Source organism: Pholis gunnellus (assembly GCF_910591455.1).
Source record: "Pholis gunnellus genome assembly, chromosome: 10".
Taxonomy (NCBI): domain Eukaryota; kingdom Metazoa; phylum Chordata; class Actinopteri; order Perciformes; family Pholidae; genus Pholis; species Pholis gunnellus.
The window spans coordinates 21550098-21574226 of NC_136537.1; the positions used below are offsets into that span (position 1 = coordinate 21550098).

General features: G+C 42.1%; 1 protein-coding gene across 7 annotated transcripts in view; it reads left to right on the forward strand.

The window, feature by feature from the left end:
• The window catches only part of rapgef2b (Rap guanine nucleotide exchange factor 2b), a 97220-nt gene that overhangs the window by 16788 nt on the left and 56303 nt on the right, over nt 1–24129 (forward strand). For all 7 annotated transcript variants that reach the window (XM_079167649.1, XM_079167653.1, XM_079167652.1 and 4 more), the window contains exons 2-4: nt 8875–8945; nt 11518–11574; nt 20495–20578. In XM_079167649.1, the coding sequence (XP_079023775.1) occupies nt 8875–8945; nt 11518–11574; nt 20495–20578 (212 nt within the window). The remainder of the gene's footprint in view (nt 1–8874; nt 8946–11517; nt 11575–20494; nt 20579–24129) is intronic.

Below are 24129 nucleotides of genomic sequence, written 5' to 3' on the forward strand. Positions count from 1 at the left end.
GCTGGCCACCCTGTTAACACGGGGAATGTACCAACAAAGGCAAGGGAATGCACACACACACACACACACACACACACACACACACACACGTATATTAACACAAACCGAGACAGACATGCACACAGTGGCACCCAGTGGAACATCATACCGCTGCCCCCCCGAGGTGTATGATGATGAGTGTTGTGCACATTTGGAATAAACTGCCGTCGCTGCTGTTTTTGTATGCTTCGGGGGGGGGGTGGTCTTCCTCAGTCCCACTTGGCACACGGATACAGACACGCCGCGGCAGTTTGTGCTGAACATACAATATAATGCAATATATTGCCATTAGCGGATACTGCACCGTAAGCAACGTGACCTTCCAACCTTCAACACGGGCTGTCTGACTCCCAGCGGCCTGTTTACCTCGTTATGCTGCTACAGGCTGTTTACCTCCTCGCAGCTCTGCCCTCGTCACTAAGCCCTGACATCCACTTCACATTGTTATTCAGCCATATGCTCTTTATTAGACAGCCAGACATTGATGGGACTGACATTTCATTTTACGCAAAGCCGCATTAAAGTCCAGCGTGGACAATCGAGAACAGAAGGATTGTGTCGACTTTTTTTTTAATGGAAATGACATTTAGCTGTTTAGCTAATGAACCCCTAGAAGACCTGAGGGGCAGTGTGCTTTGATGTACCGTCATGTAAATTATGGCTGTAACTGACAATTATATTCCTTATGGTTTACCCTTTTGACATATGACGTGTCAGAAGATAGCGATTGAGATTTCCTAAACCCCAAGGTGACCTCTTCAGATGTCATTTTTCATCCAGCCAACACCCCAAAACAAGACCCGTCCTCCACAGACCTTCTTCGTTGACTAACACTAACAGGATTATGTGGACTCTCCGACTATTCGATTTCATCGACATTTGTAAAACGAGGTTTCTCTCGACTAATCAAATAATTGACAAAACATTTCAGCTCTAATGATTTCAAGTAAATTCATTTAATTTTTAAAACCACGAGGGGTGATTTATATTTAAAGACTTAAAATATAACTAACTTACTTTGTGGCACGTTGCATGTTTGTCTTCATCTTTAAGCTTGAACTTTATCGTTTTTTTGTTGGCAACTGCTGAAATACCAATGTCTGAATATTGCCTCTTCTATAAGGAATATTAAAGACATTTCTTTTATAGACCAAACAATGACTTGTTTCATCAAGAAAACAATTAGCAGATGAGTTGATGATGACAATAGCTGTTAGTTGCAGCCCTAGTGTATTTTAGGACCGTTAGTGTCCCAGCAGGCCCCCCAGATGCACGGCCCTAATAGTTGACCCAGATGGCTCCTCCACACGAGCTATGCTATATCATACCTTACAAAGGTTAGCGAGCAGCAGGGGGTGGCAGGCACGGCAGAGGTGGCCTCTTTAGGCCTCGTGTGTGTGTGTGACATTATCTAGCCAGTGTCATCTGAGGAATGCACGCCTCACCCCGGCCCGACACACAAGACGGCCCCTCCGCTGTCTCTGTAACAAGATCCAGGAATACCGACGCGTAACTGAACGAGGGGTCGCTGGCGTAGAAAGGCAAACCTTTTGAAAAGGTCAAAACTTCCAAAAGGAATGTTCCGGATCATGGCCTGGTGTCGGGCTGCACAAAAACCAATGAATGACTGAGTTAATGAATACATATATATATTTTTTCCCAATTACAGGAGGCTACATTTGATTGAATAGATTTGCTTTAATACGTCAAATTCTGAGGTATTGGACCTCTGTTTTAGCTAATGACTGGATGAGAAGTTAAATATAGAAAATCCACGCGTTTTACAGAAATTATCTTTCGATATTTTAGTCATTATCTTTGGATATTTTAGTCATGGTTATGTCACCGTAATGAGCTTTTTTTTTTGCATATATTTTTTTTTCTTTGCATACCACATCCTCATTGTTTGGTTCTAACCTTGGAGCGGCCACAGTAAAGTTCGGAGGGTGAAGGTAGGCAGTGAAAAGAGCTCACCCCACAGTGACAAGTGAGCAATTGTTATGAAACTAGGTCGGCCTCGCTCCCAAGTCGCGGGGGATTAATTTGTGCTTTTCCCAGCTATTTTCCGAAAACAGAACGAAAACAAATCCTCCCCGTACAAAGTGCCGTGATTAGACGGCCGGGGATCATGGTCGTAAGCATCTTAGAGAGCGATGGTGTAATGAGCCCACTGCTAGAAAGATGCCACTTGTTTCCCAAAATGCAGCTTCCTGCAAACTGCAGTATAGTCAGTACTGCAGTTTTATTGTGCTGCATGTTTAATTGTATAATTTTCACTCACAAGTCGAGAGTTTTGTGCACTTCATCAGCACTTTCCCCTCTTCCACCGTCCTCTCCTCCATTTAGGTTTTTAGCTCACACGGATCCAAAACTAATCTGGGGATGGAAAGTGTGTCACGTTGATGCTCCACAGTTTGTTGTATTTAAACCAACAAACGTCAGAGCGCAGGCCCGCCGCTCTGCTCCGACCGCCACCACGGACAGAAAGGGAAGGATCTCAATTTGCCAGTGAGATGTTACTCGGCGTGAATACTCAGTCAGAGGAGTTCTTTACAAGTCGCCTGGCAGTGCTGACAGAAGTGCATATGCCTCACAGTAGGCGGTCCGGGCTGGTTCCTCTCTCGCTCTCTCTGTTCATCTCTCCGTTGGCTTAATACGAATAGCAGTAGAGTTGGCAGACAGCCAAGTGTATAGGGAGAGAAATAATACATGAATGGTGTTTTTCCACTTCTTTTAGAGACTGAAGATTGATTGGGACTGATTGGCACTGATGCAAACTATTTCAGTCCTGATAGCGGTGCCGATCCAACACCAGTGTTTGATTAATATGCTGTCTGCCTCACTGTGGGAAAGTGACTGGGATCATTCTTTTATGTGTGAGGCAACATCAGGCTTCACTTAAACATTGCTTTCCCGACTTAATAAAACATCATGCAACAAATAAATAGTTATAACTGTGCTGAATAGTTTTGTATTATTAAAATATTATATATTTCACCAGCAACTTGCTTAATACATCTTCAAAAGGAATGATATATTATTCAAGTGTGAACATTTTTAATGCAACGTCTATAATGTAAATAGTATACAAAGATAGAATTTAATTGAATAGATCAGCACCATTGATACCGATACCCGATCCAGTTATTTGAGTCAGTATCGGCCTGATATTGGTTGTGATTTTGATTTATATCAATTTGTACTCTCACTCTTAGACGACAACTAGACGTGAAACAATTAGTCAGTCAGTCGGCAAAACATTTAGTTTTATCGAGCAAAGATGTCAGATGTCTGCTGGTTTCAGCCTCTCAAACGTGAGGATTTGCTGCTTCTCTCTGTTGTGTATCCTTGTAATGCAGATTAAAACACCTCCACTGATTCTCGATCTTTCAGGTGAAACTACGACGGCTCGGTCAGAAAGTAACAAACATGTAACCGGGCTCACTGGATGGAAAGATTTCCTCGACAGTAGTCTGATGAGCGCAGGGCTTCCATACGCGAATGCAGACGGCCGGGGATGTAAATGTTGTCAACAAAGGAGACACGATCATTGATTTACTCTGCTGGGTGACTCGGTGAGGGCAGCGCTCCACTGTAACAGCCTCTGTGTGTCTGGTTTTATGGGGTTATAACACTTAATCGGTCATTCCTATAACACATTAAAACATAACCTCATGATGCATCAGTCCCGAGACACACCGTAACACATCAGCCTTCCTACTGTCTGAGTTACTGCTCTATAAAAAGGCAGTTTATTTTATATTTTACAGTAGTTTACGTCATTACGATTTGAAGTTTAAACGGGAGATTGTTGGTTCAAACTCGACTCACGGATGTCTTGAAATATTGGGATCTCGACCATCAATCTGCTCGGGTCATCAGTGATGTCCTTCACCTCCCTGCCTCCCCCACAGCGTCCCATTGTCTTTGAAAGGTTGCAGCCCAGCTCTTTGATGTGTCTCTACAGTGGGTGACAGATGCATGCAGAGGTCTGCTATCTGCACTCAGCCAGAGCTAAATGAATAAAAGGATTGACCATTTGTGCGACAGTGAAAGGGCCCGACTAGAGGAAAGCTTCCTATCTGGCCAACAGACACCGTGGTGTTAAGTGATAAGGAAAGCAGAGGCACTTCTTAACCACACTTAAGGGTCACCCAGGGCTGTTGAATTCACGCTGAATTAATAGAAACAAATACTGAATTACTGTCACAACTACCTTCTTTGTAATCTACTAATCCTTTTAGGTCATTTATCAAGCTAATAAGCTTAGTAAATGTTAAAAGTTATGTCAATTTGCTTATTTTTTACATTGTTTTTTGGCTATAGGTCGGGCAAAACAAATAATTTAAAGACGTCACTACTCTGACATCAAACGATGAATTGAGAAAATAATGGCACTCATTGTTTTTTGCAGCCCTGTCATAGAGGCAAAGCTATCAGTTTTAGATTGACAGTCAGATAGAGCTTTGCTTCTAAGGAATTGTTATTTTTATCACATTCTTCTTCCATTTCACAGACCGACCGATTTAATAGATTAATCAAGAAAATACTAGTCATATTAATTAATAACAGTCATTACTTGCAGCCCTGTTTAGATCCACGCCAGGCTAATCCATGAGCATTAGCACCTCTGGTACCATGCACGGTTTTTTAACAAATGTGGGAAAACGATATCCTTTTTTTCAAGGAATCAGGTCACTGAGCTTTTCTTTTTGCTCAGATATCTTTCCGTGTGAAACCCGTATTCACAATCACAGCAGCCTCTCCTGGTATAAGTGTCAATGAACACAATACGGGGGAAAAAAAACACATCACAACTTCCTTGACTGGAAGCTTTGCCACTCAACAGGCTGGCACGGTGCCCGGCCCTGCAACCTCTGCCCCTTGGAGCCGAAACATAATGGAGGACAATTTAGCGTGTCGTACGTGTGTTTTCGTGCCCCGAGCGGGGAACACAAGGCCCGCTATTGTTTAATCTGTATCCAGGAGAGGAAATGCCTCCACTGGTTTGGCTGCATTGCCTTAAAGGTGCAAAGCGATGCCTGGAATAACATGGGGAAGTTTACAGAGAGCTTCTGTTGACGGCATGTAGCCGGCATGCGAGGAATGTCATTCCTTGTGTCCGCGAGGTTTTATCCAGAACAGCATCTTGGTATGTTTTTCCCTCCGCGGGGGCCACCTGTGTTCCTGGAAGGATTAGTTCAGAGGAGGAAGGAGGAGGGATTAGCCGGTGTTACTCGTGTGTAGCCTGGGAGTTTGAATTAAATGAGCATGCACACACAATGAGCAGAGTTTTGGCTAAATGTAGCTTCATCAGCATGTCCTAGTTTCAGCTGCCCACTACTCTTGATCCGTTTTCTGCTCTGTGAGATTCTGTTGGTACTGCTTTCAGCCAAAGATGCGGTGATGATGAAAGCGAGGATCAAACACCCTCTGCTTTTGATCTCTCTACTAAGAAACAAAAGCATCTGAATCAGCTGTGAGAATAATTAAAGTCCATGTACGGTGTTTTGTTTTGTTGAGCGTTAATTCGTTTGAAATAAACAACTGAATTGCTTGGGGGGGGGGGGGGAGCACAGAAACCTTCATTGAAATAGTGGAGGTTCTGTAGTGATTTTATCCTCTCCATGTCCTAAAACCATCACGTATCCTCTCCTGTGCACTTTGTGGTGATTGCGTTTGGCGCCGTCTGAAAGGAGACCAGAAAGAGGAAAAGAAAAGAAGAAAATCCGACCAGAAAATGTCGGGCCCTGTGGAGTGGGGAAAGATGGGGTCCTTTGCATTCTTTCCATACACTCAATCTGAAATATTTGAGACTGAAGCCACAATTGATGGTTCTGCATGTTTCTCCCGGTGAGGCTGCGTTTGAGTGGCGCTGTTCACTGTGACGTCACCGTGGAGGCGAAAAGAAACCTGCAGCACTGCCTCCTAGTGGTGACCTTGTGCATTATTACATACTCACTGCTGAAGAAGTGAAGTCCTTCTTTCCACAGTCAAAGTCGATCTGTGAGTTGTTTCTTTCCATCTTCTCCACTCGATTGAGAGACAAGTAATCACTTTTTACATGTGTGTATATATACATATACTCTCTGTATGTATACTGTTGTTTCCTTCTCAGCTAAACATTAAGTTCTAGTTTTTTTTTTTTTAAGTTTCAATGAGGTTTAGGCTAAGGGGACTGCGTTCTACTATTACCCTGGCAAAAATAATTACAATTCATGATATCCCAATAATCATCAATCTGTGTTTAAAACTCTTAAAATGACACGACAACATACTGGAAACACTTTTTTTTGTGTGAAGAGTCTGACTCTGATCATTGTTGTAGGTCCGCTCTATTTTTCACTTCTCCACCATAATATAGAGCTAGACGGCTTTTTCAAGTCACTCATGTAATGATTTTTTTCACGATTATCCCAATAATAGAAATTCACCGCAATCCTAAACTGACCCATCCCTAGCTCAAGATACTTTTATTGTGTCAACGTTTTTAATCTAAGGAAGGAATAAAGCAACTAGTTTCTTAAATATGTAGAACCCAAAAAGACTTGTGAATCAGGGCCCTTCTTTTAAATGAACTGTCGATGAATCATTTGGTCTAAAGATATCAGAAATGCCACCATAATGGACACAAAAGTCCACTTTCATGTCTTCATTGACCTATAGTGACCTATCGTTTGCATACATTTGTTAACGTTCTATAAATGATTTTGACATTTTCACTGTAGCATCTCGTGCTTTGGCATTTACTGTCGCTCAACATCCCAAAATGTGCCCAGTGACTGGAGGCTGCGGTTCCCTGGCCCCCCCAGTAGGTGGCAGCGTGTGTCTGAACATGGGCTCTGTTGAACAGCTGCTCCTGTGCAGCGCTTGTTCCACTGACCACAGACACTTTGAACATCAGGGTCTGGTTAGTGAGGATATCACTGTGTGATGTAACGGGCCGCCCCGAGCTCCGCTTCATGAAGAACGAACAACAAAAAGAGTCTGTGCTGACGTCAAGGGACCGAGACCCGGTCGAGTGGTTTCATAACCGTTTGGATGTCACTCTGGTTCTGTGTCACATGTTTGTTGACTATTGTAATTACATGGTGCACTTATTCCAGATACGGAGTGTTTTTCCACTCAGTTGTTTCTAATGGGAACCTCTGAATTCAACCTTTTGAATTCACTTTCAACAGCAAACAGACGTTCTGGGCGTGTTACTTGTTTACTTAATGTCTGTTTATTCTGTTAATCCGAGGTTAACTGACGTGCAGCTGAGATCCTGCATCCCTTTGTAGAGTGTGATATTTATAAAAATATTTCTAATGATGATAATTGATCAGACTTTGACTCACCAGGATCTTAGTCAAATGCTACAGTTTGTATGTTATACATACATTATATAATATACTAGTTGTCTTACATTGAACATCACATCAGAATTCTTTGGCAGTGAAAAGAAGATTTTGTTTTGTTGCAGAAGTTTCTATCGTTTTCTTCTTCTTCTATTTCTTAAATCAACTTTAAAGGGACCGTTCACCCCAAAATCACAACTACATATTTGTCCTCTTGCCTGTTTTGCTATTTATCATTTCCTGTTGCGAGTCGCCTAGTTTTCTAGATATTGGCCGTAGAGATGTCTGCCTTCTCTTGAATATAGTGGGAATATGGCACATAAAAATTTGAAATCACGAGCCGGTTGCTGGAGATAATCCACAGACCTTGCTGTGAGCGGTCACATGTAGGAACTCCTTTCTTTCTACTGTAGTCTAAGCCTTTAAACGTACCAAAGCTTCTAACATTGGTGTGATTCTGTCACTTTCTCCTCTACTGACCGACACAGAAACCAAACAGGCACAAACAAAGAGTGTCATTCAGCTTCGGTGGTCCAACATTTCATACAATTTTCAATAAGCTTATGATTGCGGCGGTCAGAAACACAACCCAGAGACAAGGTAGCCATTCTGTGTGGTTTCATGTGTCTGTATGTGTCTGGAGGGGATCTGAACACAGAGTCTCTTCACTCTGCTGTCGCCACATCTACCTCCAGTTGCCGCCGACAAAGGCATCCCAGTAGCTGCAACCAGCATCGCAACGCAGCGCACACAAACACACACACACAGAGCCAGTGGGTACCAGCAGACAGTGGAATAGCTGTACTGGTTGCCAGCACTCAGAGAGAGCCACTTTGTTTCACCTCTGACTTGGATTCACGCCAAACAATCTGAGAGTCGCTCACTGGGTCACTTGATGAAGTAATTGAATGGGGAGTTTATAGTTGTGCAGCGTAGTTCCTTTTTATTTTATTTCCCTCTGCGAGGTGCTTTATTGCTTTCTAATCCGACGCTCGGACGCATAAATCAATGTCGCTGTCTGCGTGAAAGGTTTTCTGTTGTGCGAGTTGCCAGTTTGTCCACCGCTGAATGGATAATCAGTGGTTTTAAGTGTCAGAGCGGCGGCGTGTTCATTACTCGGCTACGTTTTGCTGGTTGGGATCGAGTAGGAGCGTTCAGCAGGTAGTTGATTGAAACGATTGATCTTTAAATCATGTGTGGACTAAATATGACATGTTTCAGCCTTACCGCTTTCTGTATTTGTATATGATAACTGTATAAAGTTGATATTGTTAGCAAACGGTTGCCTATTTACATATCTGCTCTTCAGCAGCTAAATGCTTCACAAGCTAACACATTTGCCAGCTGCGGCTGGAAAGAGGTTGATCAGAGTGGTTCGAGTGAATCAAAACCGTTACACACGTTCATCCATTTTTCATGGAACAATATTGATTGTATAGCAGCTTTAAAGCTCTAGCGCTGAGCTCCTGTGTCTAACCTCTCCTCTGTTCCTCAGGACCTGGAGATCGTCTACTCGTATCTCCACGGGATGGAGGCCTTGTCCAACCTGCGGGAGCACCAGCTGAGGTCAGTGTCTGCACAAAGCTACTCAATGCGCATAACCTGGAGCTTGATATTCCAATCGCATGAATTTCAAATGCAAATTTAAACTCCTCAGTGTCTGCTCCATAAAGGGTTGTAGTCGGGGGTGGAAAAATGAACACGGAGCCGTCAGCCAAATGGTGGTGAGATTCGTCTGGTTTTGTAATCCAGCTGCCACTCTGCCCCGACGACCACAGCTGGAATTATTTTATTCTGTAAAAAGCAAATCTGCTGCTAAAAAAAAGGCACAATGACTTGCAATCCATCTTTTACTGTGACTGGCACGTGTAAAAGTACCTTTTCCTGATTGGCATGAAGGTATTTTAAGCTTGATTAATGTTTAGTTAGTACCTGATGGGGTTTATCTCTTTTCTAGGTAACTAAGTGATGAGATCTATTGTTTCTTGTCGGTCAGAGGTCAGAGGTGTGAAAGTAGACGTGGGGCTGACTGCTCTCTCAAGCTGTTTTTGTTTTCACTTTCTGTTGGAATCGGTGTTGACACGAGACTTTCATTCAGACAATAAAAGGCAAATGTATGGGGTCCATATTGAGCCGCTGTCTCTATTGAAGCACATTTTTTTTTTTTTTTGGATCGAGACTGAAAAGACGAGCTTCTCTAAACAAAATAATAATCTCAAATTTGATTAAAACTTCCCTGACGTGAACACGGCGCTCTCTTCCGCTGTCATCACGTTCGCCTCCCAGTCTTTTCTGTCTGGCGCAGACTTTCCAAACACTGCATGTCAGAAGTCTGTTCCCAGCATGCCTTGTGTGCATACATGTGGATTATGCTGGCGACGGAACAATGTAGCGGTACATGACCCGCGAGCTGGAACATTCCACTCTGTGACCCCCCCCCCCCCCCCCCCCCCCCCCCCCCTCAGAGGCCTCCCACCCTACAGTAACCCCTCCCCCGTTTGGATCCTGAGGAATGTCCCCGTGGTCACACAGACAAGTCCTCCACTCCTGCCAACTTTGAGTTTCCCATCCTTAAAAAAAAAGAACACAATTCCCAGCCATCCCACTAACTATGGGATTATGTTATAGATCTTTTTTTCTCCACTTTTCATCTGAGAGGAATGTGTTGTTTTCACCGTGTAGGTCTTTTTTTTTCACAGCGACTTGTTTTTTAGAGCCGGGATTGTGTTTTTTTTTTTCCTGCCGTTGTGCAACGGCTGCAACACGACGGCCGCCCCCGGCTATTTTTTGAAGCCTTTTGTGTTTTGATCAGCTTCTGTTTACTATAGCTGCCTGTCTGTAAAGTTGTGGCACAGTTGTCTCCTCTGGAGGCGTGTTGGAAAAGCCTGATGTGGATGACTCTTTCTCTCGTTTCATGTTGTGTGTGTGGGGGGGAAAAACGGGGTTGATTCCAAAATCAGAGATCTGCAATTTTTAAAATGTGAACCATCATTTACCCTGAAAAAAGAACTGAGTGAGAAAGAATGAGGGTTAAATCTTTGGTTGAATAACGATAGTACTTTCATGTTGTTGTTATTCTACATCCTTCATGTTTAGCACTCTTAAACTAAGGACAACAAAACAACGTTTCACTAATGAGGGCAGTGGGAGCACAAAGTGAGTCTGTGCTTAATTGAGGAAGAGAAAGTGCTGCACAGAGTAAGCTCCTCTGACCTGGATAAATGACACTCGTTTGTGGGAGCAGCGGCATAAATAAGTCGTGCAACTCTGTGGTTAATTGTTGTTCATTGTTAAAATCCCCAAAATAAACTCTATCATGGTGCGGTGAATGAGTAATGGTCACTTAGCCTTTCATCAGTGCTGTCATCAACAACAGACAATAAAAGGATAAATAAAATCAATAAGAAAAGATGATAAAATGTTTGGCAACAATACCATGACACGTTACAATCAAAGACGATACAACACAAGAATGATGTTTGGCAAAATAAAAGGCCCATTAAAACATTACAAGTGTCATTGAGTTTCTACCATGAAACCATAAAGCAGCCTCACCAGATTTTATAAGGAACATCTAAAAGAAAGTCAGTGGAAAATATGACACAATGTAAAGAAACATGGTATTTGAACATGAAACAGATTGTATGTCATATAAGGGTATTAACAGCAGATCTAAAACATCTGAAACTAAAGCAGTACGTGTCAATTCAATAAAAGATTAAAGGCGTCTTTGTAACAAACTTCACTCACCACCACGGAAATACATTGTAGAAGACAGTCGCTTCAACAGACCATAATGCAATGCAGCCACAAGGCTGTCATACTGTGCTGTGAAGATGCTATTCTCCTCATCAACCTACATGATGATAAAAGCCTTCATTCTTCATTCATCTATAAGATACAATATTGATGTTCACTGTCTGTCACTGATGGTGGCAGAAAGTCCTTCTGGGAAATGTAGGAAGAAATCACCGCTTGCAGGTGTGACATCAAATGCATGAAGGGTCGGGTTTAGTATTTGAAGCTACATCCTTATTAGAGCAATGTCTGGATCTGTTCATTTTTTTCCCTGTTTTGTAACATTGCTAACTAACTAAAGTGACTGTTTCCTCCGCTCTCCTCCCTCTCTCCTCTGCAGGATAATGTGCGAGACGGTGCGTTATGAGAGACATGAGGCCAACGAAGTGCTGTACTAGTAAGTACCACGATGTCTGGAGCCGCATGGGTGTGGTTGTCTGTGTGTAAATGGACATTAATTATGTTTATTTGGTCAATTACTTGCATATCTACCAGCGTATGAACACATGAAATAAAAAAACAAAACGGGGGGCAGCCAATGTAACAGTATTTACATTCTGTGTGATCAAAGCACAGCTCGGCCCGTTACTCAGAGTTATGGATGAGTTGAGGCATGCGGGGTCAACGCAACGCAACGGAGCGACCTGGGTGACCATAAAGCACAGAAGCAGTCAGTTGAGGCCTTTATGAAGGTGTGTGTGTGTGTGTGTCAGTGTCACACCAAACCACTCTACCGCTGAAGAACAAGATAAGGCAGTGTGTCCTGAATCAAGACAGAGAAACTCTCGCCGTTATATAGCTCCTAAAAGCATTTCCTTCAATGCTAGCTAGTCACTAGTAGTAACGCTGATGGGCTTCCTCCTTTCAGCCGGGTGCTGTGGAGGGTTAACATGATCGTAAAGCTGCGTTAACATTTTCCTGACAGCGTCTGATTGTGTTTGGACCCTTTTTTTTGAAAGGCTGCAACAACTGTAGTAAGCAGAGAGCACACGCGGCGCACGACCGCTGTCACATGTCAACGTCTTGTGAACACCCACGGTGAGAATTAAGTCCGTTAATTAACTTTATCAGCCTCTCGAGGGGCGACAGAGGACGGATTGTCCCTTTTCTGCCCCCTGATCCCGTGTGTGTGTGTGTGTGTGTGTGTGTGTGTGTGTGTGTGTGTGTGTGTGTGTGTGTGTGTGTGTGTGTGTGTGTGTGTGTGTGTGTGTGTGTGTGTGTGTGTGTGTGTGTGTGTGTGTGTGTGTGTGTGTTGGGGGATGATGGGGGATGATGGGGAAGAGTCAACACTTCATTAGAAGCCCATCGGTGGTGTGGGAGCTGATTAAACAATAGGAATGCAGATTAGGCAGTGGTCGCATAATAGACTCCAGGATTCCCTCAGGTCCCCCACACCAGCCAATACACACACACACACACACAAACACACACACACACACACACACACACACACACACACACACACACACACACACAGAGTCTTTGCATTTTTAGTGGTATCATTAGTAAAGAGCATTCTTGGCTGGTCTTTTCAAATTCCTCTCAAAAATGTAAATATGCAAATAAAAACACTAAAGTGGACGCACATTATTTAAACTAATCAACTTTTTTGTTTGTATATACACGGCTTAGTGTGGACGTAGTCTCTAATACCTCATTAGGACCAACACAGCGACACGGCTCAAAGCTTCATCAGCTGAGCCTCCTCCCGACAGGTTGGACTCCGGTGGACTGTGGCATTAATTAATTTATGAATTTACTATTATTTACATATAAACATCATTAAATCTACCTCCCAGAATGAGAGAGAGAGCAAGAGAGTGATATAAATCATGAACTAAGAGTGTGTTTATGAACAGACGGTGGTTAATCTGACACATTGATTTGATTTGGTAATGATGTAATGTTGATTTTGTGTTTATTAGTTAAGTGTATTGATCTGCGTTTGAGACCGGAGTCTCTGCTAACGGAGACAACCACAGATAAACCTGTGACCGCTGTCTCACATGAATGCAGGTTGAACTTGTGTCATAATCAGGGCTGCACTAATAATACAAATTTGACCAAAAATCAAATCATAACCACTTTAACATGTTTTACAATGAAAATGAGAACAACGATGGAAAAAACGATCATTCCCTCTGATATTGCAAATCATATCGGAATTGCAATTCATTCTAAATAATAGCAATTCAATTTATCAGTCATATGTGTGCGTCTTATATAAAAGAGGAATAACAGTGGAGTAGAATGAAATTACTTTTCTAAGTTTACCTCCGGGCAAAACCATATAAAACACATCAGGGTATTGTCCTTTTGGTTTATTGGTTCATTTAATTAGCACGAGTGCCGTAGTTACTAGTTGCGTCTATGCACAACTGTTTGTATGTGTACAAGTGTATGCGTGCATGCATGTGTGAACCTATAACAAGTCTGTCAGGGCTCTTCCTGATAAGAGCAGGGTGTTAAACAGCAGCAGATGAGATTGGCTTTCCTCCGGTGCAAGATCCTAATCAACCTTGTCTTGTGAAAATACAAGCTTTTAACAGCCTGTCTATTTATAACAATGGCAATAATCTGCTGGGAAACGAGGCCTCTAAAAGTCAATGGGGAATTTAATTGTGATAGTATCTCTATTAAGTTGTAAACATTGTAAGGCCCGTATTGAGTCATATGTAAGAGTTAATTTCCTTAAAGGAAAAACCCAGGTTCTATTGAAAGGTACTTTTACAAAAACTACAGCGAACACACCAGCGATTACGGGTCTGGTTTCGATAATCATAAATTGCCGGAATGGAGACCATTCAGAAAGTTTACCTAAACACTTAGGTCCCATTTACATAGTATAACTACAGTGACTGACCTATGTGTAGGGGTGAATTGTTGGATTCACTCAGACGTTAAAGTGGGCAGGAACCATTCGGGCACCTTTCGACTAATAGGTCAATAAATCTGATTAGCGGTTTTCTTACATAATCGCGTCAAGCAAGTTCATTTTTCGTGTGCTGCAGCCTGGCGTTTCTTTCGAGCGGATGCCATCGAGATATTCACCAAATGACAAATGTCGCCCCTCAGTCATTTTTCCTCACTACACCGGCAGGACTTTACTGCAATCTCCAGTAAGCAAGACGCGTGTAGATTGCTCCACACTGACTCAGTCTTCCGTAAACGAAGGAATCAACAGTAGCGTGTATTGATTCATTGATTTTATTTTCATGCCCACCGTAGCGTGTGAAGGGAATCTGCCCGTAGTGAAACGGACGAGCTCTGACTGGGAACCTCGATCGATCAATGGCGATACGGTGGATGAGTTGAAAACACAAATACAGCGAGATATTTGTGATTTAAATAGCTGTCTATGAAAGTTACGCTTCACTAAACGTGACAAAATTAGACTTGAAGGACTACTGCCCCCGTAATATTAAGCCTGGACCCACCTCTGGACCCACTAACTGTGCTGATGACAAACAATTTTCAGAAGCCTACGGTGGTGACTCCATATCACGTTTTTAGTCCAACCAACAGTCCAAAATCCAAATGTATGGCAGTCTCTCTAATCAGTTATGCAGCCTTGAAGACGAGGAAAATACATAATTTTGCTTTAGTTATTACTTCCTTTGCTTGAGCAAAATGTCAATGTTTGGCAGCCATTTTTTCTCCTGGATATTCCTCCTTTGAGTTAGGGAAGACGGCATCCAGAAGAACCTTTTACACAGAACTAAATCCTGACTACATACACGACATATTTTTTATTTTTTCTCTTCCATAATGTTGAGGAGAAGCACTTGGATTCATACAAATGCCCCAGTTAATGACCCGCACACTCTCACAATCTCTCCCTAACTATCCCTGACAGTTGGCAGTCCTGGAGCAATGATCGGAGGATAAGGGTAATAGTTATAAAAGTGCTCATTTTTCCTGCCTGGGGCTCTAGATTGCTGGAGTGCAAACACTACAAGCATGCTTGCACACACACCCACACACACACACACACACACACACACACACACACACAGAGAATCACACACACTCAATATCTCATGAAAACATCCCATGTTGTGCGAGCATCCAGAGATTATAGTGCTAAAGCCCTCCTGAGATGGAGGCTGACCTGGCACATTTAACAGAGGCTGGTGGAGAGGGTTAGTACCTTCTGGTCTGCCTTTAACCTCTTCCATGTCAGCTCTTTCAGTGTAACCCCCGACCTTTGACCCTCACTAATCTGTGTGGTTGAACTGAAAAAGCTTTTAGATGTGCAATGCAATGGCGTTTTGCTATTTTCTGTTGGACGAGTAGAATCAGCTTGTTCGGGAGTCTTATATTGTCGTGAGCATCAAACTACGGGCATTGGAGTCGATTACTGTAAGTTTAGCATTTAATTAGAGTTTTCCATAATTATTTTGTCCATCAACACAAAATGAATTGCCATAATTTTTTCCTCTAAGATTGTAGACTGTTTTGAAATAGACATTTGAAGACAATTGCAATTGTTATACTATTAGCAACGGTTAGATTAATTGAGAAAATAATTGGCAGGTTAATTGATAGTGAAAGTAATTGTTAGTTGCAGCCTTACATTTCATAGTCGTTTTCATAAAGTTGTGACCAAGCAGCTTGATCAACCAATTGTATGATGTCTTCTCATTTTATATTGTTATAGAAACAATAACTGTTAATTCCCTTTTGGTTGTAGAGTTGCCATGAAAACAGGAATGTACCTGCTACATGCTGAAATCCCATTTCACCCTCACAGTCAGAGTTCTGTGTATGTTTTGATTGAAATGATTAAACGAGGAAGAAGAATTAGTCTCAGTAGGCGGCATCAGTCCAAGGCCAACAAGCTGTTGCCAGGAGAGATAAACAAAAACACTTCATCGGTGCATCAGTTAGGTGTCACAACACGTCTTCTTTAAATAAACCAGTTGTTCCTTGACTTTACTTGATGGTATTTCCTTGTTTTTACTATTTAAATAAAATAGCATTGGTAATAACCTATCATGATAAATCTAAAGAAGCACAGTTCACACAATGTCATATTTTAACCCCTGGCTGAGATTCTTAGCGTTGGAAAGTTGACCTCCGCACGCAGCTCCTCTTCCCTCGGCCTTCACAAACAACACCACAGGAGGGGAACTGAAAAAGCCGCCACATCCCAATGATCCCAATGTCAGCTTCTATAATTATACATTCCAGCACATGCAGTATGGACAGTGCCGACACGGAGACGCTAGTCATTTGACAAGCATCTGGAATGGCGGCACAGAAACGTGGTACAAATGGCAGAAATGTACTGTATCTGAAGTGATAGTGTGAGCTTTGTAATGAGGTGCAACAGAAAGCAGAAAGATCTAACTATGACCATGTGCTCCAGCGCTTACTAACACATACATGTTCCCCAGGTGGTATTAGTGCAGTTACCAGGGTGAAGAGAGTTTGTGGAAATGTAATAAGTAGAAATCGTGATTCAGTAAAAGTATAAATAATCTCATATTTGCGTTAAGTAAGAAAATAGAAACACATGATTACAAACTTAACTTCACAATAATAAATAAACTAACGGTTGCACAGTTTCCGACCAACCTGAGTCAGGTGTAACACCTACACACCACCTGCTGCAATTTAAAGTCAATTAAAACTAGTCAGGAGGCAAGCAGATAAGTCAGAAGTGATCTATAAATGTTAAGGATACGTAACTGAAGTAAGTGGTAATAGTACAAATGCAAAACTTGACCAAACCTTCTCAAATAAGATACAAAGAGATGATTCCAGAATCAATATGTCTTGTTTTTAAATCAATGTAAGCACTTGTATTAATGTTTTTGTGTTTGATAATACTTACGGTTTAAAATTGGTTCAAAGTTTGGGACATCTTCACAAACACATTATTTTGGTGTTTAGCAGAATCCTCAATCTGCTGGTCAGAAACTTTTCATTGTATTCAAACTCTTTAAATCACATTAACCAGCAGCCTCTCGGTCCTCTCCCTCTTGAGCTTTTTTAGATTTTAAAAAATAAATATTTTCAGGACAATTACGAAACTGGTATGAAGGCTTTATTTCATAATGTCACAATACCATTGTGGCATTGAGTCTCTTGAGAGATGGTGAAGACAACACAACAATAACAACTTAAAATGGACATATTTTTAGCTGCCTGTTCATATTGGGCCTCTGAATGTGCTCGACACTCCTCTTGAGTTTTGAAACTCCTGCTATCGGTCCATCCTGTCAGTCCGAACGCTGGTTACCCTCGTGAAAGAGAGAAGCACTTGAGATGATCAATAAGATGCAAATGATGGTATGCTGTTTAAAAGTCAAAAGTGAAGAAGTGAATGTCTGATTCTACGGAGGAAAATGTGACTCCGTTTCACATTTTCAGAAGGCCATTTCATCCTGGAATAAACTCTTGATTTCGTAAAAACTGAATTCTCATTTCACAAAGGTCTCGATGCTATGATCCCCCCCATCGCGTCATTTTACCCCCTTCCACCGCCGCCACGGAACCCGTATAACCCCGATTCCCCGCTGTTAAAGGCTTCCCATGGGGGGGTTCTATGGATCATGATTACAGTTTGACGATCACTTCCAGTATTCGTGACCCAGTTCAGTCAAGCTGTCGCGGCTCATAAGAGTCTCCGATCTCCTACTTTTTAAGCATTGTATCTCCTCCTCCTCCTCCTCCTCCTCCTCCTCCTCCTCCTCCTCAGCGATGTGAGGTGCTCCCCTCGCTCCGCGCATCTGCGTGCCAGCAATTAATAATTGATAATCTCATTCGTGTCATCTCCGAACGCCGGGAGGAACCATGAAAGGCTGGAGCGAGTCTGGAGGGAGGCGGGTGGAGAAGGAGAAGATGCTGTTGGAGGATTTTGCACTGTGTCAGTAGGGTGTGCTGTCTACAGCCTCATTAGTTCTGCACGAAAAAGTGTAGAGAGGAGGAGCGAGAAGGAGGGGTGAGACTTTGTTCTCAGTGATTAAGGGGAGAAAAAACTCTGTCAGCACACTGATGCTGGGTGTGAATGTCTGTGTGGGCGCGGGGGTTTAGTGCGTTCACCCGTCCTTTACCTTTCTGTAAGCAAAAACCAGTCCCACATTGCTGACGTCTGACTGGTCATTGATTTTTTTCTGGTTTCAATTAAAAAGTCTCCCTCAGACCAGGAGAGAATGTTCAGCCATGATCACACAGGCTGCTGCCTTATTAACACCAGAGCACCTTCAAGTACAAAGGTGTGGTTCCGGCTTGACGTTCTTTTTCTGTGATGAGGTGACATTTTTATGGAAGTGCCAGCTGGTAAACAAACCGACGGGTGGAGGCTTAAATTGACGCTGTGCTTTCATAGCAAAGATAATTACAGGTTTTCACACCCTCGGATGAAGCTTAACAGTAACACCTGAACTGATCTAGACTGATAATGTCTATCATGTTCTCACGTCTGTATGAGGCTGATGCTAAGCTAACTGGCTGCTTGCTGTAGCTTTATATTCACCGTACAGGTAAACGTATTTCACAAAATGTTGATTTATTCCTGTAAGAAATAATGCTAATAATTGTGAATATCCATTTTTTTAATATTACATAGGACATGCATTAAACACAACTCCATTGATTAGTCATGCATAGTTCTATTTCACAGTTTTAGTTTAAAAAAAAAAAAAAAGATTAAAAAAAAGACATGCTGTGAAAATAAGTCAAATTTACACACTTTGAATATCTGAAAATAGTCAGGATGCCGCGAACCGAGAAAGTAAATCAAACTCAAGCAAAGTAGTCCTAATTTTTGCAGGCATAGTGCAGCTTTAGTTGTTAATGATCATTAGGGCAAAAAGAAAGCAGTTTACTGACCTATTTTTGTCTGCCATTGCCGAAACTTAAGTGCTCAAGTCAAATTCCCAGTACTAGAAAAACATGGTATCAGTGTTGCGTGTCATGAGAATACTTCCCTCTCTGGGTTTCTACTTCCTCTTTACTGTCCAAGGGCTGTCAGCTGACATGTTTGATGCAGAACTGAAAAACTAGGAATTAAGCTCAAATTCGAGTAAAACCACACTCATTCCTATTTTTTACCAAAATCCAGATAAAAATGAAAACCGCAGTTTTCTCAGAAATGTGAACAGACCTCATACAGAGGAAATGTGTTATGTTTGGCCTTCGATCCGTCTGGCCGGTTGCATATGAATAAAAGCAAGCGTTAACATCATTATCCATTATCCGTGTTCATAGCGCTTGTTTACATTCTCTGTATGTTGGCGTACGCAGGCTCTTTGATAATCCTGCACGCACAAGGTCCAGTGTATCTCAGCCTTGTGAGCATAACAAACAACTGATGCATAAAAAAACTAAAAGAAAACTTTCATCCTTTAAAGTTACCAGCATGCTTTATTAATACTGACTGTGCATTTAATTTCTGAATTTCATATTTAGTGAATGGTTTATCTTAAGGCAAACTCCCCGCAGTGGAATCTTTTGATGTTCCTTAATAAGGCCTCTGGTTCACTACTAATGCCACATAATGCCGGGAAAAGTGTCCATAATTTACATTAAATTGCCTCGAGTGTGGTGGAAGCATGTATCCGTGTGTGTTTGTTTGTTTACCAGTCATGTTGTAAGAACCTGACAGCCAGCTACGTCACCCAGAGGTCAGTCCGAGTTTACTTCGTCTGCGATGCCCAATTTCCTCGACTGTGTGGGAGGATGAGCGATGATTCCTCAGTTCATTCATAGTTATTTCTCTGTAGCACCCGCTCGCTCTCATGTTCTGTCCTTTTAACATTTATTTTAAAAAGCAGTGATCTGATTTGGCACAGTGAGCAGGCTTACATTGCTCTTGGCATTTAATCGCAGCACCAGTGCGTCACCATGTAGATCAAGCAAACAGAATAGCAAACATATCAACATTGAAGCTCGGGTTGGTAATCTTGAGATACTAGCAAGAGTATGTTGGATTCAAAGATATGATCTAATGAAAAAGCCAGTACAGTGTAGCTAGCTGCAAAGGTTGCTGAATCTAACCTCAGGCCTCCCTCCAAAGCCTCTCCCAAAATTATTATAATGAACATAAACAACGAACATGGCTATTGTTAGTACTCACAGCTTTCAAGCTAGCGGATACTGGATTATAACATTTTAATTTGAAATGATATATACCAGTGAAAGAGTAGATATTGCCTTAACATTGCTCAATTTAAATCCAACTTAAAGGCCTATATCTCGCCAGTTTTACTCAACTCCTGAGTCACTATTCAGAGTCATTATATTTGTGCCATCGCCGTTGCATTCTGCGATAATTTGTGCTCAATGTGTCTTTTCTTTCTGTCTTCCAGCCCCGACGACATCGGAAGCTGCTGGTACATCCTGTTGTCCGGCTCCGTCTTCATCAAGGAGTCCATGTTCCTGCCCAGAAGCAGGTAGGATCAGCGGCCATGTTGGTTCTGTTTGAAGGCCTGATCTCGGCACTAACAAGCGAGCAACTTCCGCTCTTCGAAACCTATTTAGAACATTCACATCAGGAGATAAAAAGCTAATCCTAGACAAGCAAGAGAGAAACTATTTTAAGTTATACTATCTCCAAAAAAAAAGTTTTTTTCCACTCTTATCAACTTGCTCTTATCCAGAGGAGTAAATTGGCTTTTTTTAAACATTGTTTGCAGACTTAAGGTTACAAAGGACACCCCAGCTTGTTGTTTATTTCTCAAAAGGGAAAGTTTAAATCTGATAATAGCTTTTTCTATCATTAAAAGTAGATTTTATTTAAGTAAGGAGAAGAGAAAGTGGCCGTTGCGGCCAACTGCCAGCTCACTTTTTTTTCCAAAAAGTTTCATCTGTATATCTATTTTATCTATGTGTTGATATCTCAATATCGGGCAGAAGATTTGTGCACATGATTTCAATTTGCACTTCTTGCCGGTATATTCCAAAAAAGCCTGAAATTCCAGTGCTTCCCATACACTGTGTGTAGTTCCTTCACTCGGCTCAGAGAAGGATGCCGGGCTGTTGTCTTGCGTTTTATTGCGAGGCTCCACAGATGGCATCAGCATAACTTTTCTGCAATTCTAGAGAAACAAAGCATTCTCTCTTGCATAAATTCTCTCCGTGCGTCCCCAAGGAAAAGTACCGAACAAGAGGAAATAAAGGAAGACGGCATAAAATACACATTGATGTTAGAAGAAGAACTATAAAATTCTGTCTTTCTGAAAAATGTTACAACAGAAAAATAGCCGCATGCATAAATCCACATACCTGCAATTGTAGATAAGCAAAACACTCGTCCACACATGACTCGACAAACAACTCTTCTATGAGCAGATTTCTACAAAATAAATAAATAAGACTTCAGCTCCAACATGTAAAAACATCACTACGTTCCCTTTCCACTTGTTTAAAGCAACTTAGCTTCACATGCACAGCTAGAACACAGAAAGTAAACAGAGCAAAGAAAATGAGAACAAAATGCAAGTCATTGCTGTTAAAAGTGTACATAATAAACACTTAAAAGTATAATTTTAGCTGCATATAACTACATAGTGTGTTAATACAACCCATTTAATACTTAACCAGGGAACTTAAAGTCAAGTGTTGGCCAGGACTTTATAATATCCTGAGCAGCAGCTACTTTTTGTTTGTACTGTCAGCCACATTGAACGGAAAATATAATTAGTGTCGCTCTAAAGTCGCTCTAAACGTCTCATGATCGACATATAATTCCATCCCTTTTCTAATAAGGAAGGTTGTTCCAAGAAACAAATATTGTAGTCTTTGAGGAAAGAAGAGTGGTCATCAGAGCCCACCCCCATTATGTATAATAATTAACTACAACACCCTCAGAGGACTTCAGATTCCATCGGCTCACAGCAGTGATCACCACTTCTGAAAGCCAAGATCCAAATGTTAAAAAGCTGCGATTTCACAAGTGGTTCTGTTACATGAACCAGCTCTGTGGGCGTCCTGAAAACAATGATCTTTTCATCCATTAGGCTTGCGTAACACACACCTACGGACGGGCCACTCTTGAGCACTTGGGCCGGCGCTTTAATCGCGGCGCGGAGCCGTCCCCGGCAGTGCTGCGGGGGTCGGCTCCGGTCATTCTCCGGATTCACAGGAACGTGGGAGGCATTTAAAACGGAAGACTCCATCGGAAATGTGCCAAAATGTGCTGCACCCCTCTTGAATATAACCTTTTCGGTTTTTGCCAAGGTGAAAGTGTGTATGTGGGACGCCGGAGGAGGATTTGCAGATATTGGCAGATTAAAGTTAATGCCCGACCGCAGTCACTGGGGAAGAGGCCTCTGAAAATGTTTACTAAGCATATGTTGCAAGGAAGCCAGAGTAGGGGTGTACTCTGCTGCATGAGACAAGACTGTATATGGTTGATAATTCGCTCACTTTTTCTTAGAGTGATGCCAACTGCATTGCACAAGACTTGTCTTGTTTTTTTCAACTGCACCGAATTAAACACATGATGCACAAACTGCACATCGAGCACAGTGTCACCATAGAAAGCTGAATAGTTTGTCTCGAGAACAACAGCTAGTTAAATAGAGGGCAACACTGGCACCAATGTACATTAGACATGGATGTATCCGTCAGTAGCCTATTTACATCCATCTGTATTAACTCGCTCGTACGTTCGATGAGAGAAATGGCAGCGTCTGACATTTTCTTGACCTCCTGTGATCATGCGAGTATTGATCGTCCTCTCTCGGAAGCAACGGTGCAAAGGTGGAAGTAACATGATGTAGTTATAGTGCTACAAAATCTTTCGGGGTGGTTTGGCGTACAAAGTTTGCATCCCATATCCCTCCAACTTTTAATGTAAGTTCCTTTCAACCTTGACTGTAATATATGTTATAGAGGCCTGAACCTTAACCACAGAGGAATGTGTCAATAGAATTATAATGCAGCAAACACATTTTTAAATACGGCTTCGTGTTATGACCTGATGACTCCATTGTGTGATAAATGAGCATATTTGTATAAAGATAGAGCACTCTATTATAGTCTTGGCCTCTAGCACAGCGCTGGCTGCCGCTTTAAAAGCATCATTCATGGAGGGGAAATGAAGTGAGGTGACAAGAAGACATTTTTGAAATGACGCGTTCAAAGTGACACATTGTGGTTTGGAAGTTTTCAAGGACTTCCGGGGGTCATTGAAACTCACTCGCAACTCGAATCACAGTGTACATTTACAAATGAAGCGGGAATAGAGGATTTACAACCCGTTCTTTCAGGACATCGTCGTATTGCTGTTGTCCCAGTAACGGTGCCGGAGAAAGTATAATAGATACTGTCGATCTAAATGGAAGCCGCCCGACGTCGCGACACACATCCCGCTTCAACAGGTGTTTCAGTGTTTTCACATGAGTGACATGTACGTCACCTGACTATTGACTGGTTGTTCACGTAGTCAGGCATTTCCACTTTAGCAGCCTCTTAATGTTTCAACCTTTGTAGCATTTCAGACATCGGAAACCTTCGGTTTTCATTTCATCAGACTTTATTTTAAGTCATTAAAGTTTTTTTGTTTTGTTTTAATGGCCATAAGTGACATAAAGAAAGAAAAGGCGTAGAAATGACGAGGGGCAAAATGGCTGGTAGGGGAAGTTGGTTGTGCCACAAGGAACTGAATGGAGTCCAGCAGGACTTCCTGAAGCTTTTAAATATGTGGTGGAATTAGGTTACAGACAGACCTTGTCCAGTAATGGTTGCTCATATCTCCTCTGGCAGCAAGGTTGAAAACCTGATACGCTTCAGTCGCTCTGTGCTTCCGTCTCTCTCCCCTCCCCTCCCCTCTGTGGTGAGATGTGAACCAGGGGGAAGAGGAATGACTCAGCCACTGTGTGAAGAGGCTGACGCTCTGTGCCTTATTTAACCCAGAGGCCAGCGTGAAATCAAATACAACCCAAATAAATAAATCTTAGCAGCAAGCAGGTGACGCAGATTTACAGCGTGTAGAAGCGCG